The sequence below is a fragment of the Lissotriton helveticus genome, chromosome 1_1 (assembly GCF_964261635.1).
Source record: "Lissotriton helveticus chromosome 1_1, aLisHel1.1, whole genome shotgun sequence".
NCBI lineage: Eukaryota > Metazoa > Chordata > Amphibia > Caudata > Salamandridae > Lissotriton > Lissotriton helveticus.
The window spans coordinates 831,833,418-831,851,450 of NC_136057.1; the positions used below are offsets into that span (position 1 = coordinate 831,833,418).

An 18,033-nucleotide genomic window follows, 5' to 3' on the forward strand; every position below is an offset into this window, starting at 1 on the left:
CCGGCCTCCAAGTCACAGGCCCCGCGTGGAGTTAGGCCCGCGTAGGGGTCTCTGGGTCCTTCCCTCGTGGTTCCACCACTAATTTCACGCCAGCCCGGACACAAGTCACTGCGCCCCAGTATGAAGAGGCCTCAGAAAAGGCACACTGTCAAAATGCCACCAGTATGTCCGCACCACCACTGCAGCGGCTAGTGGCCGTTCCTCAGTTGTCCCCAGGGGGCACGGCTAAATATAAACCGCCGCCAGGCCTTACGTGTGGCAACTGGGTTCCTCCACAAGGTTGCTGTTGTCCTTCCCAAACGCCCGGGAAGCTGCATGATCCTCCCTTGCTGTGGGTGAGATAGCCCCAAGACTGTCCACCACCTCAAGGCCTAGACACGGCCGTGGATCGAGGGCGGGCAAGGGGTGCATCCCCCTCTGACCACCGCAATCAGGCGGCCATCACGGCAGTGACGCAAGATGGCGCCCAGGGTGGCTTCACTCGCGGGGCCCCGGGTGAGCGCAGCCGGCACGTCTCCCTACCAGCGCGCAGGAGGCCAGCAGGTGCCTGCGCTAGGTCTATGGAGGCCTCAGAGTCCCCGCCTGTGGATCAGCAGCTCCGGAGCAAGGTCGCGTCTCCAGGCCGATCCCCAGGCCTAGGCCCGACCAGGCCAGGAAGCCGGGGCCTAGATTTAGGGCAGGGCCACCCGGAGAGCACCAGCAGTGTCAGCTGGTAGCTGGCGCACGGCCGGCTGCCCACAGCTCCACTTCTGAAGGTCCGATTCACACCGGAGCAGGGTCGCTGCCCTCCGCCTCAGTCCCCCAGGTCGGTCAGCGCGTGGGGTGTGTGTGGGGCAGGCGATGAGCAGATATTAGCGTGATGGAAATCTGCGGCTACGGGGAGCTCCGGGTTAAGCAGCCATCTTCGTTGGCGCCAGGCCACGCCCCCAATACTGTAGGTTTTAACAATATCTTTATATCTGGCGAGACACCAAAGCTGTATCTCTGGGGAGTATGCTGTCTCTATCTTCACTAGCTTTAAGTAGTTTTGCCAGCACCACTGCACAACATGCAAAGCTCTGTGTCTGCTAATTTCAAGCCACCTTTTAAAATGTCTTGCCCAGAACTATCTCCCATACTCTGTTTCACGTCAGTGGCCTCTGCATCATCTACTCAACTAAGCTATTGCAATTTCGCTGAATAATAATAACTTTCAAAATTAGGGGCATCCATTTCTCCGTTGTCCAGCAGGTCGAGTCCCTCCCCGAAGAGAGTCCTCCCCTGTTGTGCCCCCAAATTACCCCTAAAAGCGTGTTCATTTCCCTTAAAAATTGACCGGCGAGCTTCAGAAGTAATAAGACAAACGGAGCAGGTACAGCATCCTAGTGACGGAAGCCAAACCGGTGGGGACAATGACAGCCTAGTTTAAAAGGGAAACAACTGCCGTACTGATGTCAAGGCCCTGTACAGATTACCACAAATAATTGTTCATTATCACGAACTATTCAGACCCTCAAATAATTAAACATATTGGGTTCCCATTGAAGGGGAGAGTCCCCCCGGGACCATTGCACTTGGGGGGCGTGGTTTCTCAGGGGAAGTAGACAACAATTTTCACCAATTAATTTTCAGGCCAGAAATGTTCACAAAGTCGGTTAGAACCTGCATCACTTCCGGTAAGCTATTTGTGAGGTCTTCAGGACCAGCAAGGCGTCACCTGCATGCAGCGAAATTATATACAAACATACATGAAGCTCTACACCCCATTCGTGGGCCTTAATAAGTAGCAGCGTCTATTTATGCTGTTGCAGTTAGCATTAGGATTGTTGATGCTTTAGCCATTAACACTGTTATTTTAATTAGGACTTACTGTTCACCTACTGGAGATTGTTGAGTTAGTCATAATATCTCCACTTGAAATGCTATATTTGTGGATTTGTATGATATTATTTGTACTATCTTCTACCTATAATATATGGTTTAATACATAATGTATACTATCTACATCATCTCCTCCCTTGTCTACCTTTCCTATTTCTTCCTTTACAAGTTTTATGAGTATCTCAGATATTGTATCTTTTGATATCTGTATTATGATTTTTTTCTGTTTAGAAATCTGACTAGTTAACATTTCATAGTAATTTGTTGTGTGGCTATAATTTGATTTATTGTTTCATTCTCTTTTTTACGCATTGTTTATCTATTAACATGTTCTTCTCAGTACAAATATACAACAACAACACGTAGCAGGGTCTTTCTGGCGTCTCTACATCATCTCTCTTACGATATTCTTTTTAATTTTTAAAATGTTGTTCTCAAAAGCATCCCTTGCTTAGCTCTTTTCCCCTTATCTCTCTTCCTTTACATGCTCCCTATTACAATCTACATCTTGCATTCCAATTTCTTCTAGCTAACTCCCTCTGCTGTGTAGTACCAGAACATCATTGTCACAGTATCACATGAGGTAAATATCATGTACAATAATATAGCCCATTGGCGTTAATAGAAACATTACACAAACTATTATAAGTCCCTATTCTTTTCACTGTGGTGAGAAACCTCGGTATTTATCTTGATTCTAACATATCTCCTAACTCCTGCGTAGCAAAGGTTGCAAATTCTTGTTTTTTGTAACTGAAAACTCTTGGCATGTTCTTTGAAAAAAGGGGTCATGTCCCCATTAAGAATGCTCTAGTCCAATCTCTTTTGGATTATGGCATGCCTTTTATCTATCTGCTCCAGAAAAAATCTTGAAATGCATGCCCGTCTAATTTGCAACGTATCCACACACCACAGTATTTCTCACATTCCAAAACAGTTACATTGGTTGCCTATGTGAAGTAGAGTTTAACTGTTTTGAAGCAGATGTCATTGTCCACAGGGCCAAGTATTCCCTGATTCTATAGCATCTAATCTGAATTACCATTAAGATGCAACTGTCAATGTCTTTTAGCACAAACCATGACTTTTAGTGTTCCTTCTTTTTTCATTACTGGCTCCAACATTTGGAATTCCTTCCTATGAACCTGGGGGTGAAATGTTTAATACATCGCTTTAGGAAACCTTCAAAAACCTACCTTTTCAATAATTAGTGGTCAGTGCCCTGTGTCAGTAATTGGTTATTTAGTGCCATAAACTGTGGTGTACGAGTGTTCTATAAGTAAAGCAAACTATGCTATAACATATCAACGGGATGATATTTTGGTAAACAATATTTAGGACTTGATACTTCAGTGTATTCGTGTATATGACATTCTGGCGTACACCCAGTGGTAGCAGTGCATCATGGGCCCTAGTGCAAGGAAGGAAATTATTACCCCTGGCCTCTGTTTAAACTTTGAAATACAGCAAAATCAGGGTTCAGTGGTACACTCAGGCCTCTGGGACCAGGTGCCACTGCACCTGCTGCACCAATGGAAACTATGCCAGTGCATACAAGACCGTCTGCCACTATGTGCAGTACTGCTTTTGATCGTTTTCTCACTTGGCTTCTAAGTACTGGAAGTAATTACCTCTCGCACCCCCACCCCCTCCCCTTCCCCCTCCTGCACTTCCTCTAGCCTTCCCTATTACACAGGGCTTCAAGTGGCCCGGGTCACTCTGGATCCCAGACCCGGAAGTATTTAAAAACCAACATTAAAACGGGGACGTATCAGGCCTTAGATTCATGCCCTTAAATTTACTGTCAATAACGCGGAGTGATTTCTGAACAATGAATGCAAAACATATTAAGGAAATTATTGTCAGTGAATTAGTTCCACTTTATATTTCACATGTTTTATTTAATCTTTCATCCCCTGAGAGTGTTAGCTACTTCTAGGATGGTTTGTTTCTCTATATTTTTTCGTTCAGCAAATTAATCTTGTGAACTTTAAACCGAGTCACCTCTAGGTTTTTATAACCTGCTACAATTAAGATCTCTGGGGTTTAGGCTAAAGGCATTGTGAGTTTCTGACAGTGCCTGCAAGAGGGCCAAACAAATATCCAGAATACTTGGTCATCCAATCCTTGGCCTCTCTGCAGAGCGCACGGAGCTATGGTCACATATTGGCGTTGCAGTTGTGATGCTGTGCAAATGTTCTTGAAGGAGGTGCACGTGTCGTAAAATATTGACAAGACTAAAGACAAATGCAGTGCTAACAGGTGTGGGTGTGTTGTGTGTTTGGGTGGTGGTGAAGTGAAGTGAAAGAGACGCAGAGTGCATTCAGGAGAGAGTTAAAAGAGGGTGCTGAAGAGGAAAGGGGCTAAGGTGTAAGATACGCAGAAGGCCGACATGTAGAGAAAAAAGGGCGACGTCTTTAACACAGATTAACCGTAACAGGCGGCTGAAGGTGTATGTCAGCCGTTGTGCGATATGTATGGATGTATTGTAGCGGGACCAAAATACCGGTTGGGTGGCACACTGTGAATAATCACAGAAGTTTCGTTTGTTGTATCTATGTAGGCAACCCCCTTTTAGGAGCCCTCAAACCCCACTTTTTTAATTACCTCTGTCATGCCCTTCTCGCCAATATTTTCTGTTCAGTATTTGTAACTTTATGTTGCATTGGTTTTATACGGGTGTTATTAATATTGGGTTCGCACTTTGACAAAAGTGCTATACAAGTTCAATAGGTGAAAAGAAATGAAAGTGCGACCACAGAGAGAGCGTCCTTTCAGCCAAAACCCACGGAGTGCCTTGAAAACATGGGTGCCCTAGTAACCTCCGGTTCGCTAACAGTCTCCTGCGGTTCTCTCTCCGTTACGAGTTGTGGCAGTGGACTGCCTCGTCGAACCAGAATGAAACGCCCGCGTGAAGTTCAAATCAAGATCACTTGCTAATGCTCTTTGCACTTCATTTCCCGTGTTTTATTACTCTTTATGCTTACAAAATAGAACTATTTTTGTTACTGATATTCCAAGCATGAAAAACACTTCTTGGAATTGCTTGATTAATACAAAAGTACGTAGGTCTCCAATTTTTCTTCCGGGGTTGCACTACCGGAGCAATGCGGCGACATGGCTGCGTGCCAGGGTATTTCCCAGTTGAATATTTTACTGGCAGCACCTGGGCCTTTCCCGTCACTTCTGCAAACTTTAACTTCAGCAGTTGTGTAATTAAAACAGTATGCAGCATTGTGTCCATCTCTCGTTATGTTAATTGTATTGTATTGTATTCAGTTATATAGCGCTTATTACCCTTGACAAGGTGACGCAGCACTTTTTCAGAGAGTAGCACGCTACTCCGGAACCCATAAAGGATAAGTGCTGAAATGTTTGCATATATATATCGCTTGTTACCAATGATGGGGTTACTGATTAAAGTTTATCTAGTTATCTCTTAAGTCCCCTTGTAATAAATACTGTAAATGTGTACAGAAACGAGTGATATATGGCGCAAAATACCCCTTATAAAAACATTACAATATACATAAAAAGAATACTGCAAATCACTGAAGATTTCCATGACCATATAGAGTCACTTTATACGTTTGTGGAACTCCAAGCTGACTGGCAATATACAGCAGGGGGTACTTTATTCCTCACAATTACATGGTCACACATCACCTTTTCCACAAACCATCTACATCCTTTGTGCATAGCTCTTTCGTATGAAAGAGAGAGCATATTTCTAAACTTGAAGAATAGCTTTAGGATATGTATCCCTGGCACTTTTATGGCTGCCTCTGCCCTTACCCGCCCCGGTGCTGGAGGAGGATGCTGGGATCTGTGCTCACACAGGATGGAGTCCGGCACAATGCAAGTCTACTAATCAAACACAAGGAGATGATGGAAGGAGCGCTGAAACTTTTCAGACAATCACTCCCAGTCACAGCTCTGGATTGAATCCACCATCGTTCTTTAGCTTACTTCACCACCCCAGTTCAGACACAACTATATGCAAATCAGTCTGGACGGGAAACAAGCATCCTAGGACCGGTTTCGGGCTAACAGTTATTAATGAAAGTCTACTTCATAGGACCACTCTCATTAAAGTACTAATATGGGTTCTTCATGATGTAAAATGACACGCAGAGAGCATTTTGCTAATAATGACATAATAATTACTCCTTTGATTGCGCAAATGAACCGTAATCACAGTGGCATTTGTGGTTAAGCATCTCCTGATGTAAATCAACATATGCCCAAACGGTCATTTGCCCCAACAGTGACATGCCTGTGATTGGGCAAGGTCGGCATCAAAGGCAGCATATAAAATGTATAAAAAGGTACACTCCAAAAACTCGCATCCGCATACCTGCTGCTATAAGAGTCTCTTGCTCATCTACAGGTGGGCGCTGTTTCTTGGTACAAGTGGGCAGTAAGAAGCCAATGCAAGCTGGGAATATGGGCCCCTCACCGTCCAAGGTCCGGGTGTCACTACACCTCCTGCACCATTACTAGTTAGTCCCTGCAGACAGGAGACTAGTACTGACAGCTATCCCCCCTCAACGGATAGACCCCCTCCCTCCCGGATCCTCCCCCTTCTTCCCACAGCATGTGTTGGAAGTGGGAATAGCCGCCAACCCTTTCGAGTAAAATAAAATACCCTTTTAAGGCCCTGCGTGATCTTTGCAAAATAGCCTAGAAAAGCAGATTATGTTCGTAGTGTGGCCTGACTAAGAATACTCACATTCTTTTCTCAAGGAACTTTGCTGATAATATGATGATTAATAGCATAAAATGCATTTAAACCTAAACATGACTTTCATCTTTTTTTAGTGACACCGGAACAACTCCTCCAGAAAGTGCCATCTTCGGGTTCATGATAAGTATTACATCATTTTTAGGTGTGTAAAAGACAACCAATGTATATACATCGTAAACTTAAATCAGTCTAATATGATGAAAAGGGTATGTTTAATGTACTTTCTTTTTATGCATTCCAGGTACTGACTTTCCTCACTATTTTCTGAAACCAGATGGGTAGTTTATGTGTTTTGCACTGACAGTAGAGCACACACAATAGTGCTAAGCAATATTATTCATAAATAATTGTGAGTGTTTCAAATAAAACGAAATTAGAAAATAAAGGAACAGGAGTTTGAACACCAAAATACAGAGGAGCAATACTGATGTGTTAGTGAAAGTGAGCTGTCTAGGAATCTTATAAACCCTGCTTAAAAATGAAGGATCTTAATATAATAAGCCCATATTTCATCAGACTGTATGGAAAGCGTCAGATTTACAAAGGTGTCAATCCAACTATTCCATAGAATTAAATTGTTGATGAATTCTCATTTAAATCTTCATCGTCAATTTACAATATTTCAGTTCATGCCGTGTTAGAAATTGGGTTACTGGGTGTGAGCCCTGATCAAGCAGCAACCACAGTACTAGTGAGTGTAAGGCACAAGCGAACCCAAATTATCCTGTGCTCACACCCTTGGTAGCTTGTCACAGAGCAGTCAGGCTTAACTTAGAGGCAATTTGTAAAGCACTTGTGCAGTACTTCAAACAGTAAAACAGTGTTAGAACAATAGAGCTTAATTTAATAAATAAAACAAGACCAAGACGACGAAAATCTAATTAGTAGAACCAGAGACATTGAATTTTAAATAGTTTTAGAGAAAGTAGCGCCAAAAGGCTTAAAGTGCCAACTGCGGATATCTGACTGCCCCAGACCGAGACAAAGTCACAAGTTCAGGCTGACTGGGATGGGGTGTGGTCCTGCTACAGGCACCCAGTTAGGCCCACTGAATGGAGTACCTTAAATCCTGGTTTGCGGAGTGTTGTGTGGAGCTGTGGCGACGATGTGTCATGCAGTTGAAGTGATGCGTTGGTTCCGAGATGCAGTAAGGCTATGATGTGAGGTCCTGTTGTGTTGACGATCTTGTCAGCAGGGCTTCCATGCAAAGTTCAGAGTCAGGGATGCATCGTGCAGTCTGAGTGGTGCGTCGGTTCTGGCGAGTTGTGAGACTGCAAAGCAGACTCCATCGTCATTGTCAAGACTGCCATCAACAAGAGATCTGAGGTCCTGCGCCGAGGCTGGATCGTCCAGTGGCAGTGAGGGCGATGTGGGCTGCGGTGGTGATGCAAGCCTTTGCGACGGGTCCAATCAATGCTGCACCAGAGATGCATCGATTCTGCTCCGGATTGTGCCTCACATCAGAGGAGATGTGTTGGTTCCGCTGGTACCACAGAGACTGGCAAAGCACCGTTAGCCCACTTTCAAGTGTCAAGGACTGGGGTGTCACCGCATGGCTGGGTATACTCACATTTCAGGTGCAAATGCAAGGTTGTTGGAAGCCTATTGTGTCCCTGAGGCTCCAGATCAGGAGGCCAGCCAACTAACCCTAAGAGTTACTTTGGATTCTGGGTTCAAGAGATGTAGCCAGGCAATAGGGCAGCAGGCAGCAGGTCAGCACAGTAAATCAGGAGTCAAGCAGAGTGCAGTCCAGCAGAGTGGCAGTCCTTTTTCCTGGCAGAGTATTCACAGGTTCAGAAGTATACTGAAGTGGTGGTGTCTGAGGTCCTTCTTTTACACACAGTTGAGCCTTTAAAGTGGGGAGAAACTTCTAGAGGCATGCCTTTGAAGTGCACAAATGCTGTACCTCCCTGGCCCTGGTTCCAGAATATCTACAGGGTGTATACAGGCCTTTGTGTGGAGACAGGACTTAGCCTATTAATGTGTAAAAGAGGCTGTGCCCAGCTCCCCTCTCCCATTCTGCCAATGATGGCCCATCCAGTCACACCTAAGCTCCCATTCTGTGTGTCTGTTTAGGACAAATACACAAGTGTAATTTCTGTTTGCTGCTTGTGTTTCCAGCTGCCGTCAGTGATTCTGGTCACTTTCTCTAAAAGCGCTTAGAGACCTGAAGGTGATTTTGCGCTATATAAAATACATTGACAAAACATAACATAACAAAGCCTAACTGACAACTACACCCAGTCATGTGAGCAGAGGCAGACTACAGGCACCAAATGGCTAAGGCAAGAAAATGCCAACTTTCTAAAAGTGGTATTTTCAGAAATGTAATTTAAAATCCGACTTGATCATAAATTAGATTTTAAATTAGGATTCCAGAGATACTAACCATGAACCAGTTATCTCTTCCCATTTGGAAATTACACTTATAAAATGTAATAAGGCAATTCCAGTGTTATATTTTGGGAGATATGGAACTTGCAGTAGCGAAAAACGAATTAGAGAGCGTTTTCACTTCCAGGGCACGTAAAACTTAAAAGTACATGTCCAACTTTTTTAATACATTGCACCGTGCCCATGGGGCTGTCCAGGACCTTAGGGGTGACTTACCTGTATTAAAAAGGAAGGTTTGGGCCTAGCGGTTTATCCTGCCAGGTTGGCATGGCAGAAAAAAACTGCACAAACAGGCTCTACAAGGGCAGGCCCACTAGTAGCATTTTATTTACAGGCCTGGGCACATTTACTGCACTTTTCTAGGGACTTTTAAGTACATTAAATATGCCAATTGGGTATAAGCCAATGTTAGTTCAAAGAATGGGTAAACTGTTCCTATGAGAACACGACTAGTGTCCAGAGAGAAGTAAAGAAAAGTGGGGAGAGGAGTTTCTAGGTTCTATTCTCAATAAATGAGACAGTGACAGATTTAGTCTCTTGTTGCCCTCACACATCCCAAGAGATGGCATGCGTCATCATTGGGTGTTGCTCCTCGTAGGGCCGGCGCTGTAATGCCCTATGTGTTCCCCGAAGGGTCACTGTAGCGGAGATATTTTTAATATGCTGTATGATGAGTGAGGGTGTGAGATTTATTTATAGAGGGGTTGTGAAAGGTGGCTGAGTGATAGGCGGGGATGTACTTTGGGGGCCCGTAGCGGGCCCCCCATCAGCAGGGGCATGTTCGTTTTCCACTGTGCCTTCCAACATTTCCCTGCACCATGTGGCAGGCAACACTTGGAGCCTTGCCACGTAGTGCCAGGAAATGCAAAACTTGAATTTTTATCATTGCAGCGGGTGCTGCAGCCAGCAGCACCCTCTGTAATGGTAAACATGCAAAATGCGACCACCACACTGATGGTCGGATTGTAATTGCACTTTCGGGACCGCCGCCATATAGGCGGATGTTCCTAATCCCTGTGACGACCCGCAATGTCTTCATGTTCCTTTGTCTGTCCATATATCGTCTGTGTGTTTTTTTATCTCTTCCTGATTTTTCTACGTCGGAATACTAGTGGTAACTATGAGCTGGCGCCACCCTACACATAACACAAAGGGGACTGCTCTACCACTTTATATACAGGGGTTATTCACTTTTAAATTTCACAACTATATATATATATTTATTTTTGGTCCTAATGAAGCGCCAAGCATCGTTTTGACCACCAAAGGGTGTGAAACATGTCGACCTTTTAGTTACTAGGGTACATCATTACACCATTAGTAAAAATAACCTACAGGCCTTTTACTCTGACAGGGGAACCAACACATTAAAAAACTTTTAAGGTATCCCTTAGTCAGTTTTAATATACTTACTCACTCACCCACCTTTCACAACCTCTCTATATTTAAATTTAACACCTTTGGGGGACCCATAGGGCATTGCAAAGCATGCCCTGTAAGCAGCAACGCCAAATGATGAAGCATGACATCCATTGGGATGTGTGAGGGCAACAAGAGACAACATCTGTGATTGTCTCATTTTGTGAGAATAGAACCTAGAAAATCTTCTCCCCACTTTTTTTACCTCTCTCTGGACAATAGTCGTGTCCTCATAGGAACAGTACCCATTCTTTGGACTTCGATTGCTACATGGAGCACGAGTACTGGATCTCAACTAGCTCCGAGTCCCCCCTCTTCTTTGATTGATATATAAACCAATGTTACCATGTTTTGAGTAGGGATCACAAGCACTTTAGCACTTGGTATCAGTGGTAAAGTATGCAGAGTCCTAAGGCCAGAAATTACGAAGTAAGAAAAAACAGGAGGTCTGAAGGCTAAAAGCTAGGCGTAAACCATGCCAAGGATGCCAAAAATAACATACAGTAATTTGATAAGTGCAATTCTATTAGTCATGATCAAATGTATTTTATGCTATGTGTGTTTCCTCTTGGGCAACTATTTACATACGTATGGATGATGCAAACAAAATTAACTTAGAAACATAAGTACCCACCATTAGTGAAACTACTAAAAACAGAAGACAAAGCAAGACTTCTAATTTAAGAAATGTTGTTGTCCTAATGTACATGGTTTCGAGACAGACATAAACATTTGTTTATATTCATTCTTAAAATCTCTTTCAAATAAAAAAACTATAGTCACAAATTCAAAAATAACTAATACTTAACTGGAACATTTAATGCTACTTTTTAAATAGTTCCTTCAAAATGTGACCTGGAAAAAAGACCATGTCCTGTTCTTGTCAAATTAAATTTACACCCTGACATTGTACTGTATCAATTTAATAATGAGTATAAATATCCCATCAGTCACTCACAATTTACTAGTAAGAGTAGAACATCATCTGCCCAGGTGAATATTTCATAATCCAGAGTCTTCATTTGTATTCCAATTTGTTACCTGGTATGGCTTTTAGCAATGACTCTTAAGCAATATCAAAAAGAAGAAAAAGTTGTGTGAAAATGTAAGAGCCACATTTAGGGCACCTTATGGCACAAGCCTATTAGATGTAAACCAGTTTGTCAGAGCTCTACAATTAGACGTTTTTTGTAAAGTGCTAATACAATTATCAAAGTTATCTGAGAAACCAAATGCCTCTAGACTAGACTGCTGCTAAAAAACATTCAGCTGACCCAGTCAGATACCTTTATCTCATCAAAGCTCCATGCTGCCATTGGTACGTCTGATTGTAACTTCTCTGAGAAAGATTCAGAGTAGAACTCACTAGCAGAAGTGTTTTATTTTGTCCTTGCATTATGTGAGAAGACAGTCCATCTCTGGTACTCATGCTTGGTGAACAGTTGGAGGTTTTTCTTTACTCAACTTAGTCGGTGTCAGTGTCTACTTGGTCTTGTCTGCTTCATAGGCCATGCTGAGCACTGAGAGCAGGACTTGGATGGTAAGCTTCAGAGGTATGAGGAATGGGGAGGTATGAGGAATGTTTTTCCTCCACAAGATATTATTCAGAAATGCCATTTTTCTGGAAGAGTAGACGGATCTATCCTTACTTCTACACCTATCCAGTATTTAATGTTTGAAAATCCCAAGTCAATATGGCATTTAACTTAATTACTGTGCTATAATTTCCTGTCTAAAGCCTAAAAAAGCAGGTCTGGGTTTGACAAAGATGTATCACAACACATTAATTCCCTGATTTGTTTCATGTTCATCACCCCTTTGCTTTTCATTCCAGTTGCTAATTTTTTACCTTTTCCCTTTAGGATTTCTTATAGATTTGGCCCTTAGGAAGACTTATGCTAAGCTTTTTCTCAACCCTGACTTGGGTTGGTTTTGCTGCCTTATTTACCAACTTTAGCTTTGCCTCTGAACAACAATCAAGCATGCCAGAGATACTCACTTTGATTTTGGCTCATGCATAACTACCATGCAATTATTTATTTGTGAGAGATACAAGAACAATTAGCATCTCTTAGAGATATTGTTCATATGCTTTATAGCCAAGGAAGAAACCAACTTGTAGACTATGGTGATTGGTATATGGTACTTTGCACGGGTAAACTGTTACCTGTCTCATGGTGTTTTTTTATCTACTAGGTAGTTGTTGTCGCTTACGCTACTTTGAACTCATGATGATTCTCTAATGTGTAACAGTCTTTGAATTTGTATTTAATATTACAATACACAGTGATGTTGGCATATGTTGGGAAAAATTGTGCACTGTTAGAGTTTGGGCTCTTCTGCTATTGTAAATCCCACCTGCTCCTTTTCCTGCAATGTTTTCTTGATTGTTTACACTGTAATGGATCGCAGCACTGGTGATGGGTTATAATTTACTGACACCAGAATTCCATCAATAATTATTATAATTTGGTTTTATGTATTTACTTTAGACCTGATGAAGTCAAGAACACTTGAAATACAACGAAACAGGTGTTGGCTAGAATTTGAGAAACGGGGATTGACTTGGGTGTGAATAAAACTCACGAGAAGACGCAATATGATTGTGGACACTTGATTTCCAGGTCTCTACATTGGGGTGCCGAGAGATCTCTTGGGAATCTTGGACTTTGTCTAAATTTGAGGTGTTTGGGTGCTAATGCCTCTCCCCCGGAACACCTGCTGTAACACTCGGGCTTTATGTGACATGTTTTTGACTAAATTGTTTTTACTTAGTGTTCTGTGTGCGTTGTCTATCCCCCAAACCATCACATATCTTTGTAATTAAGAAAGCCAAGTAGATTCTTTGGCCTTGTGGCTTTTTCCTCCTAACTGGGACCCTCTTAATGAGCCACTGAAAACCTTCCAGATGGAGGACAGGGCAGTGGAGACTACAACTACGCATTACAGAGTCTTCCAAGTCAGTAGGACATGTACGCTGCTCCAGCTACTCTAGGGCTGATTGATCAGAGGCCCTTCCGTACCGGAACAAGTAGAGTCCTAGAAAGACTCTGTTTAAACTGAGGGTGTGTGTCTGGCAACAGCAGTGTCACATTAGTTTGCACCTGTTTTCGTTCCCACACATTTATTTTTTCCATCCTTATTTCCATTGGTCCCTTTTCCTTTAGCTTGTCCTGTGTGACTGTTTTCTGGGGTTTCCAGCCTAGTTACCTACAGTATTTGTTATATAAGTGTCTACACTCTTTCATCTCTTCTTGGATAGCCAGCCTTGCTCATCCTGCCAAGTCCTGTGGAGGTCGTCCCTCTTCAGTTCTCTGGTAAGGTTCCGATTTTGCATTGGGGCCAGTTACAGTGAGTCTTTCAGGTTATCAGATAGGCCACCAAGTCTTGTGTATGTCTGTTTGTTTAATATCTGATGCAGTACTTAAGTCACTTGCTCTGTGTTTTAACAGACAATTGGGTTACATTTGTGTGTTGCAGTGACTCCTATGGTCTAAAGAGTTCAGAGGAGGTCTTCTACTATCCAGCCTGCTGGCAAAATATTTTTTTGTATAGCTTTCTCATCCCGGGCCCCTTTTACCCTGGTATTAGCTTTTATTCACTGTCCTAGAGTAGCTATAACGAAGGCAGGTTAACCTAAAAGGTGAAAGGTGGGATTGGCCTCACTACCTAGTATGTGAGTATGTCAAGGTGTTGATAGCCATGCAAATCTGTTGAATTTTCAATCCATTTCAATAGGGTAGCATTCTCTATTTTCATACTGGTATACCAATTAGGGAAACATCACTTTATTCAGTTTTTATGCAGAGAAGCTTTTCCTTTAAAATAAAATCCTTCAGATTACTAACTGAGGGATTTACATCCATCCTGTAAAATTGTCTCTAAATCATCAGTAAATACTTCATTTAGTTATCTTTTTCCAAAGTAATGGTAATTTATTATAGAGAATACAATTCTTCATTCCTCATTATTCAGGATCCAGCGAGTTAGCAATTTAACTTTCTTTTCAAAGTCTCAGTAAAGGTGATGAGTATGCAGTATGCAGTAAATACAATTTTGTCCTGATGTAGCGCGAAACTAGCCAAAAGGAAGCAGAGCACTGTACAGAGTCAAAGATAAGTATAATGTCAACAAGTGAAATGAGAGGTAGCTGGGTTGTGGATGTTCAATGCATTGTGATGTATTGATTATAGAAAGGTTTATCTTCAGCTCTGCTAAATTGGAGGAGCATTGGGGCAGTCCTGATGGATACATATTTTAGTATGTAGTGTGTTTTATTTAAAGCAGCTTTTAAATCGTTGTGCAATATTGTCATAATTTTAAGTTAACTCAACAGTTTCCTTCAGGCCTTTATTTACTGTTCTAAATCTATAATCTTTTATACACTGCCCTTCTTGGCTATAGCGTACATAATTACTTTGCCTATGTAAAAGGGCTTTAGAGTATGCAACATTATAGCTAGATTCCCTACAAAAATAACATTTTCCTTTCGAAATCATTTGATTTCTTTTTTCAAATGATTAACAAGTTGCTTGCCCTCTATTACTGAAATATTGTGGCTACATCCTATTGCGCAGAAAGATTCAGATTAGACTCTCATTAATTAGGACAGGGCCATGCTGAAAAATCACTGAGTTCCATATTTAAGACAGTACAATTCAATTTATTAAAGCTTTTGGCATTAAAATGAAATCTACTATGTATATATGCCATAAACCTGGAAATATACAATCCCAGGTATTCTAACTTAAATAGTTGCCAAACATCCTTCTAATTAAAAAGGCTCCAGTATTTTAAATATACAATATTTATATTTGTCACATTTTATATTGAAAGTCCTATTTTATCAGCTTCCAATTTTGAGATGGTCTGTCTCACATAGGAATTTGTCTTTACCTGCAATATGAGATTAAGCATTATGCAACATTAGTGAGACATCTTAGAAATAAATATATAATGTCACAGATAGAACCTCAAGATCCTTAATACAGCTTGTTCATATGCTTTTAAGTAGTGATGAAAGTATATTTATTATATATGTTATATTTATTCTTCTTGATTTACCAGTGGTACTATAATATTCTCTGTCATATAACTCATGTGTTAATGTATATACTTAGGTAACATGATTTTATTGTAGACCTGATACAAAGATTCATTGCCTTTAAAGTCATGCGAATAATTTAACTGGAGCATTGACTACTCACACAGTCCATGACAACATTCTTGAATTTGTCATTTGGTTTGAAAGATGAATAATATATATATTCAGATGATGAGAAGGTTGGCAATAAATCATTTAGATGAAATACCAAGATTGTTATGAAACACCTTAATAATATATGTATAGACTACTACTTTTGATAAGAAATACTTATGATGGTGTAACTAAGCAATAAGGAAAGTATTCAAAATAAAAGTACTAATACAAAACAAGAAGCTGTAGGAAAACAACTTTTTCAAACTACATTTGATATACTAAGACATGAATAAAACTATCTGGAAATCTCACTCAAGATAAATTAGAAAAAAAATGGAGCAAACAAGACCATCATTCAATTCATACGTAATGAAATATTATAAATGAAATGTTATTTTTATTAACATATATTGAACATTATAAAATCATTCCATATTAGGTTATTAACAGAAGGGCTATACATTCAGTGTAGATTTATGTTCCTTCTGGTATTGCTTCCCATGAAGGGAAGGTGGCTGTGCAGCCCTGGAAAAGTGTAAGATCAGTTGTTCCCAACTCTGCAATTCTGCCCTCTCTGGCAATGAATCTTAAAAGAATGAAAAATGAGTAATTCACTAAAGCAGAAATCACATACTTTGTGATCTGAGCATTATACATAATAAAAGACACAGCAACTACAGAACAACAAATAAGAAATAGCTGGGAATGGTCTAGTATTGTTGACAAAATACATACTAGTATCAGCTAGATTTATCCCAGAGTATTATTTAATAGGAGAAGTCAAGCATTGTATTAATGAGATGAATTACAGCAATGTACTGTCTGTGTTTCAGCTTGACCTCTAATGTTGGTTGCATACAGTAGGATGAAACACCACATATATTCAGTGTATTCATGCTACTTAGGACTTATTCAATGCCGTGAAAGAATAGCTCATGCCAAATAGAGACAACAGGAAAACAAATATGTTTATGTCTAGAAGGTCAATAAATGAACTCCTTGGCCATCTGAGAAAATATATGGACAAACAATGGACTCATCAGATTTACACTTGAAACGGAATTTGCAGGATAACACCAGAGTATGAGCAATCATCAAGTAGCCAAGCTGAAATAATCTAAAACATCTATCACCACAGGAAATAGTAGGATTGCATGTACACGACTGGGCCATATATGGACACCTCCAAACGTCAGGCATTATATTCAATTGTTTTCAAGGAATATATTTTCTCGCACAGAAGTAGTCTTCGAATATGAGGTGTGTCTTCAGCACTTTCCCTAAATTGCAGCAAAGTTGAGGCTGTCGTGGTGGATATGGCAATGCCATTCCAGATCCTGGTGCATAAATGGAGATGGTCTGTGATATTTTTCTTTTTTTCACTTCTCTCCAGTCAGATGGTGGCAAGTTGCTGGGGCTTATATTCACAGTATTAACAAAATACAATATGTAGCGCAATACTGCATGAAAATAGTGATTTAGGTATTTAAAATAGGGCCCATGACTATACACTAAATATACGGTTTGCTAAGTTCTAATGTTCACCAAAGTCTATTTTATCAACAGTTCTGTGGTCAAAAACTCAAAACATAGCTGCAATGGGAAAAGGCACAGGAACTGTATAATGTAGTACATTTTAACTTGATCAGTTTCATAGTAATACAGACATTGTATGCGTACTCACTTTTAGCCTGTACCATAAAGGGATAAAAAAAGGCAAGTATGACTCATTCAAATGACATGAATTTACATATATAGAAGCATTCCAACCCGTCTTCAATTTGGGATACACAGCTGGCAAAACCGCTACCTAATTATGAGCAATAACATTAGGTCAGGCAACCAGTACAAGCAACACATTCAATGTCAACGATAGAGCGTGGTATACTGCAGGTATATCGAAATATATGAATCCAGAATGAGTACATCCCAATTTAAGGTCATCTAGCACACACCAGAGGGCACAACTCCATCGGGCTGTTGCATGATTGGGTCAGCATTCAATGGTACGAGGTAGTTTTTTGAAGGACCCCCAGATATCTTTTGGCCGAGAGGTCGGTGGCTGCATGCTAGCAAATAACTCACTATTCATATTACAGAATGTGAGAATGTGTAACCATGATTTGACCGTGGGAGAAGGCCTCCGTCCCCAAACCAGGGCAATCTCTCTTTTTGCCAACAATAGTGTTATTGCCGTAAACCGACGCACCGCCTTGGGGATTCCAGCCACATAACCCAGCAGCACAACCTCCGGTAATGGCTCAACATCTAAGCCAATCATTTTCTCAACTTCCTTACCGACCGCCCACCATTAGGACTCAATTTTGACACAGTTCCAGACCATATGTGACAAATCGACATGCGGAGCTCTACATTTAAGGCACATGTGTGGCCTGTCTGGGTTAAGCCAATG

The 18,033-nt window shown here is 41.2% G+C and overlaps 1 protein-coding gene across 1 annotated transcript in view; it reads left to right on the plus strand.

Annotated features, from left to right (window-relative positions):
• DRAM1 (DNA damage regulated autophagy modulator 1) overlaps positions 1-18,033 on the plus strand; it is a 266,057-nt gene that overhangs the window by 11,351 nt on the left and 236,673 nt on the right. Inside the window, exon 2 of the mRNA XM_078674633.1 lies at positions 6,682-6,749. Coding sequence (XP_078530759.1) covers positions 6,682-6,749 — 68 coding nt within the window. The remainder of the gene's footprint in view (positions 1-6,681; positions 6,750-18,033) is intronic.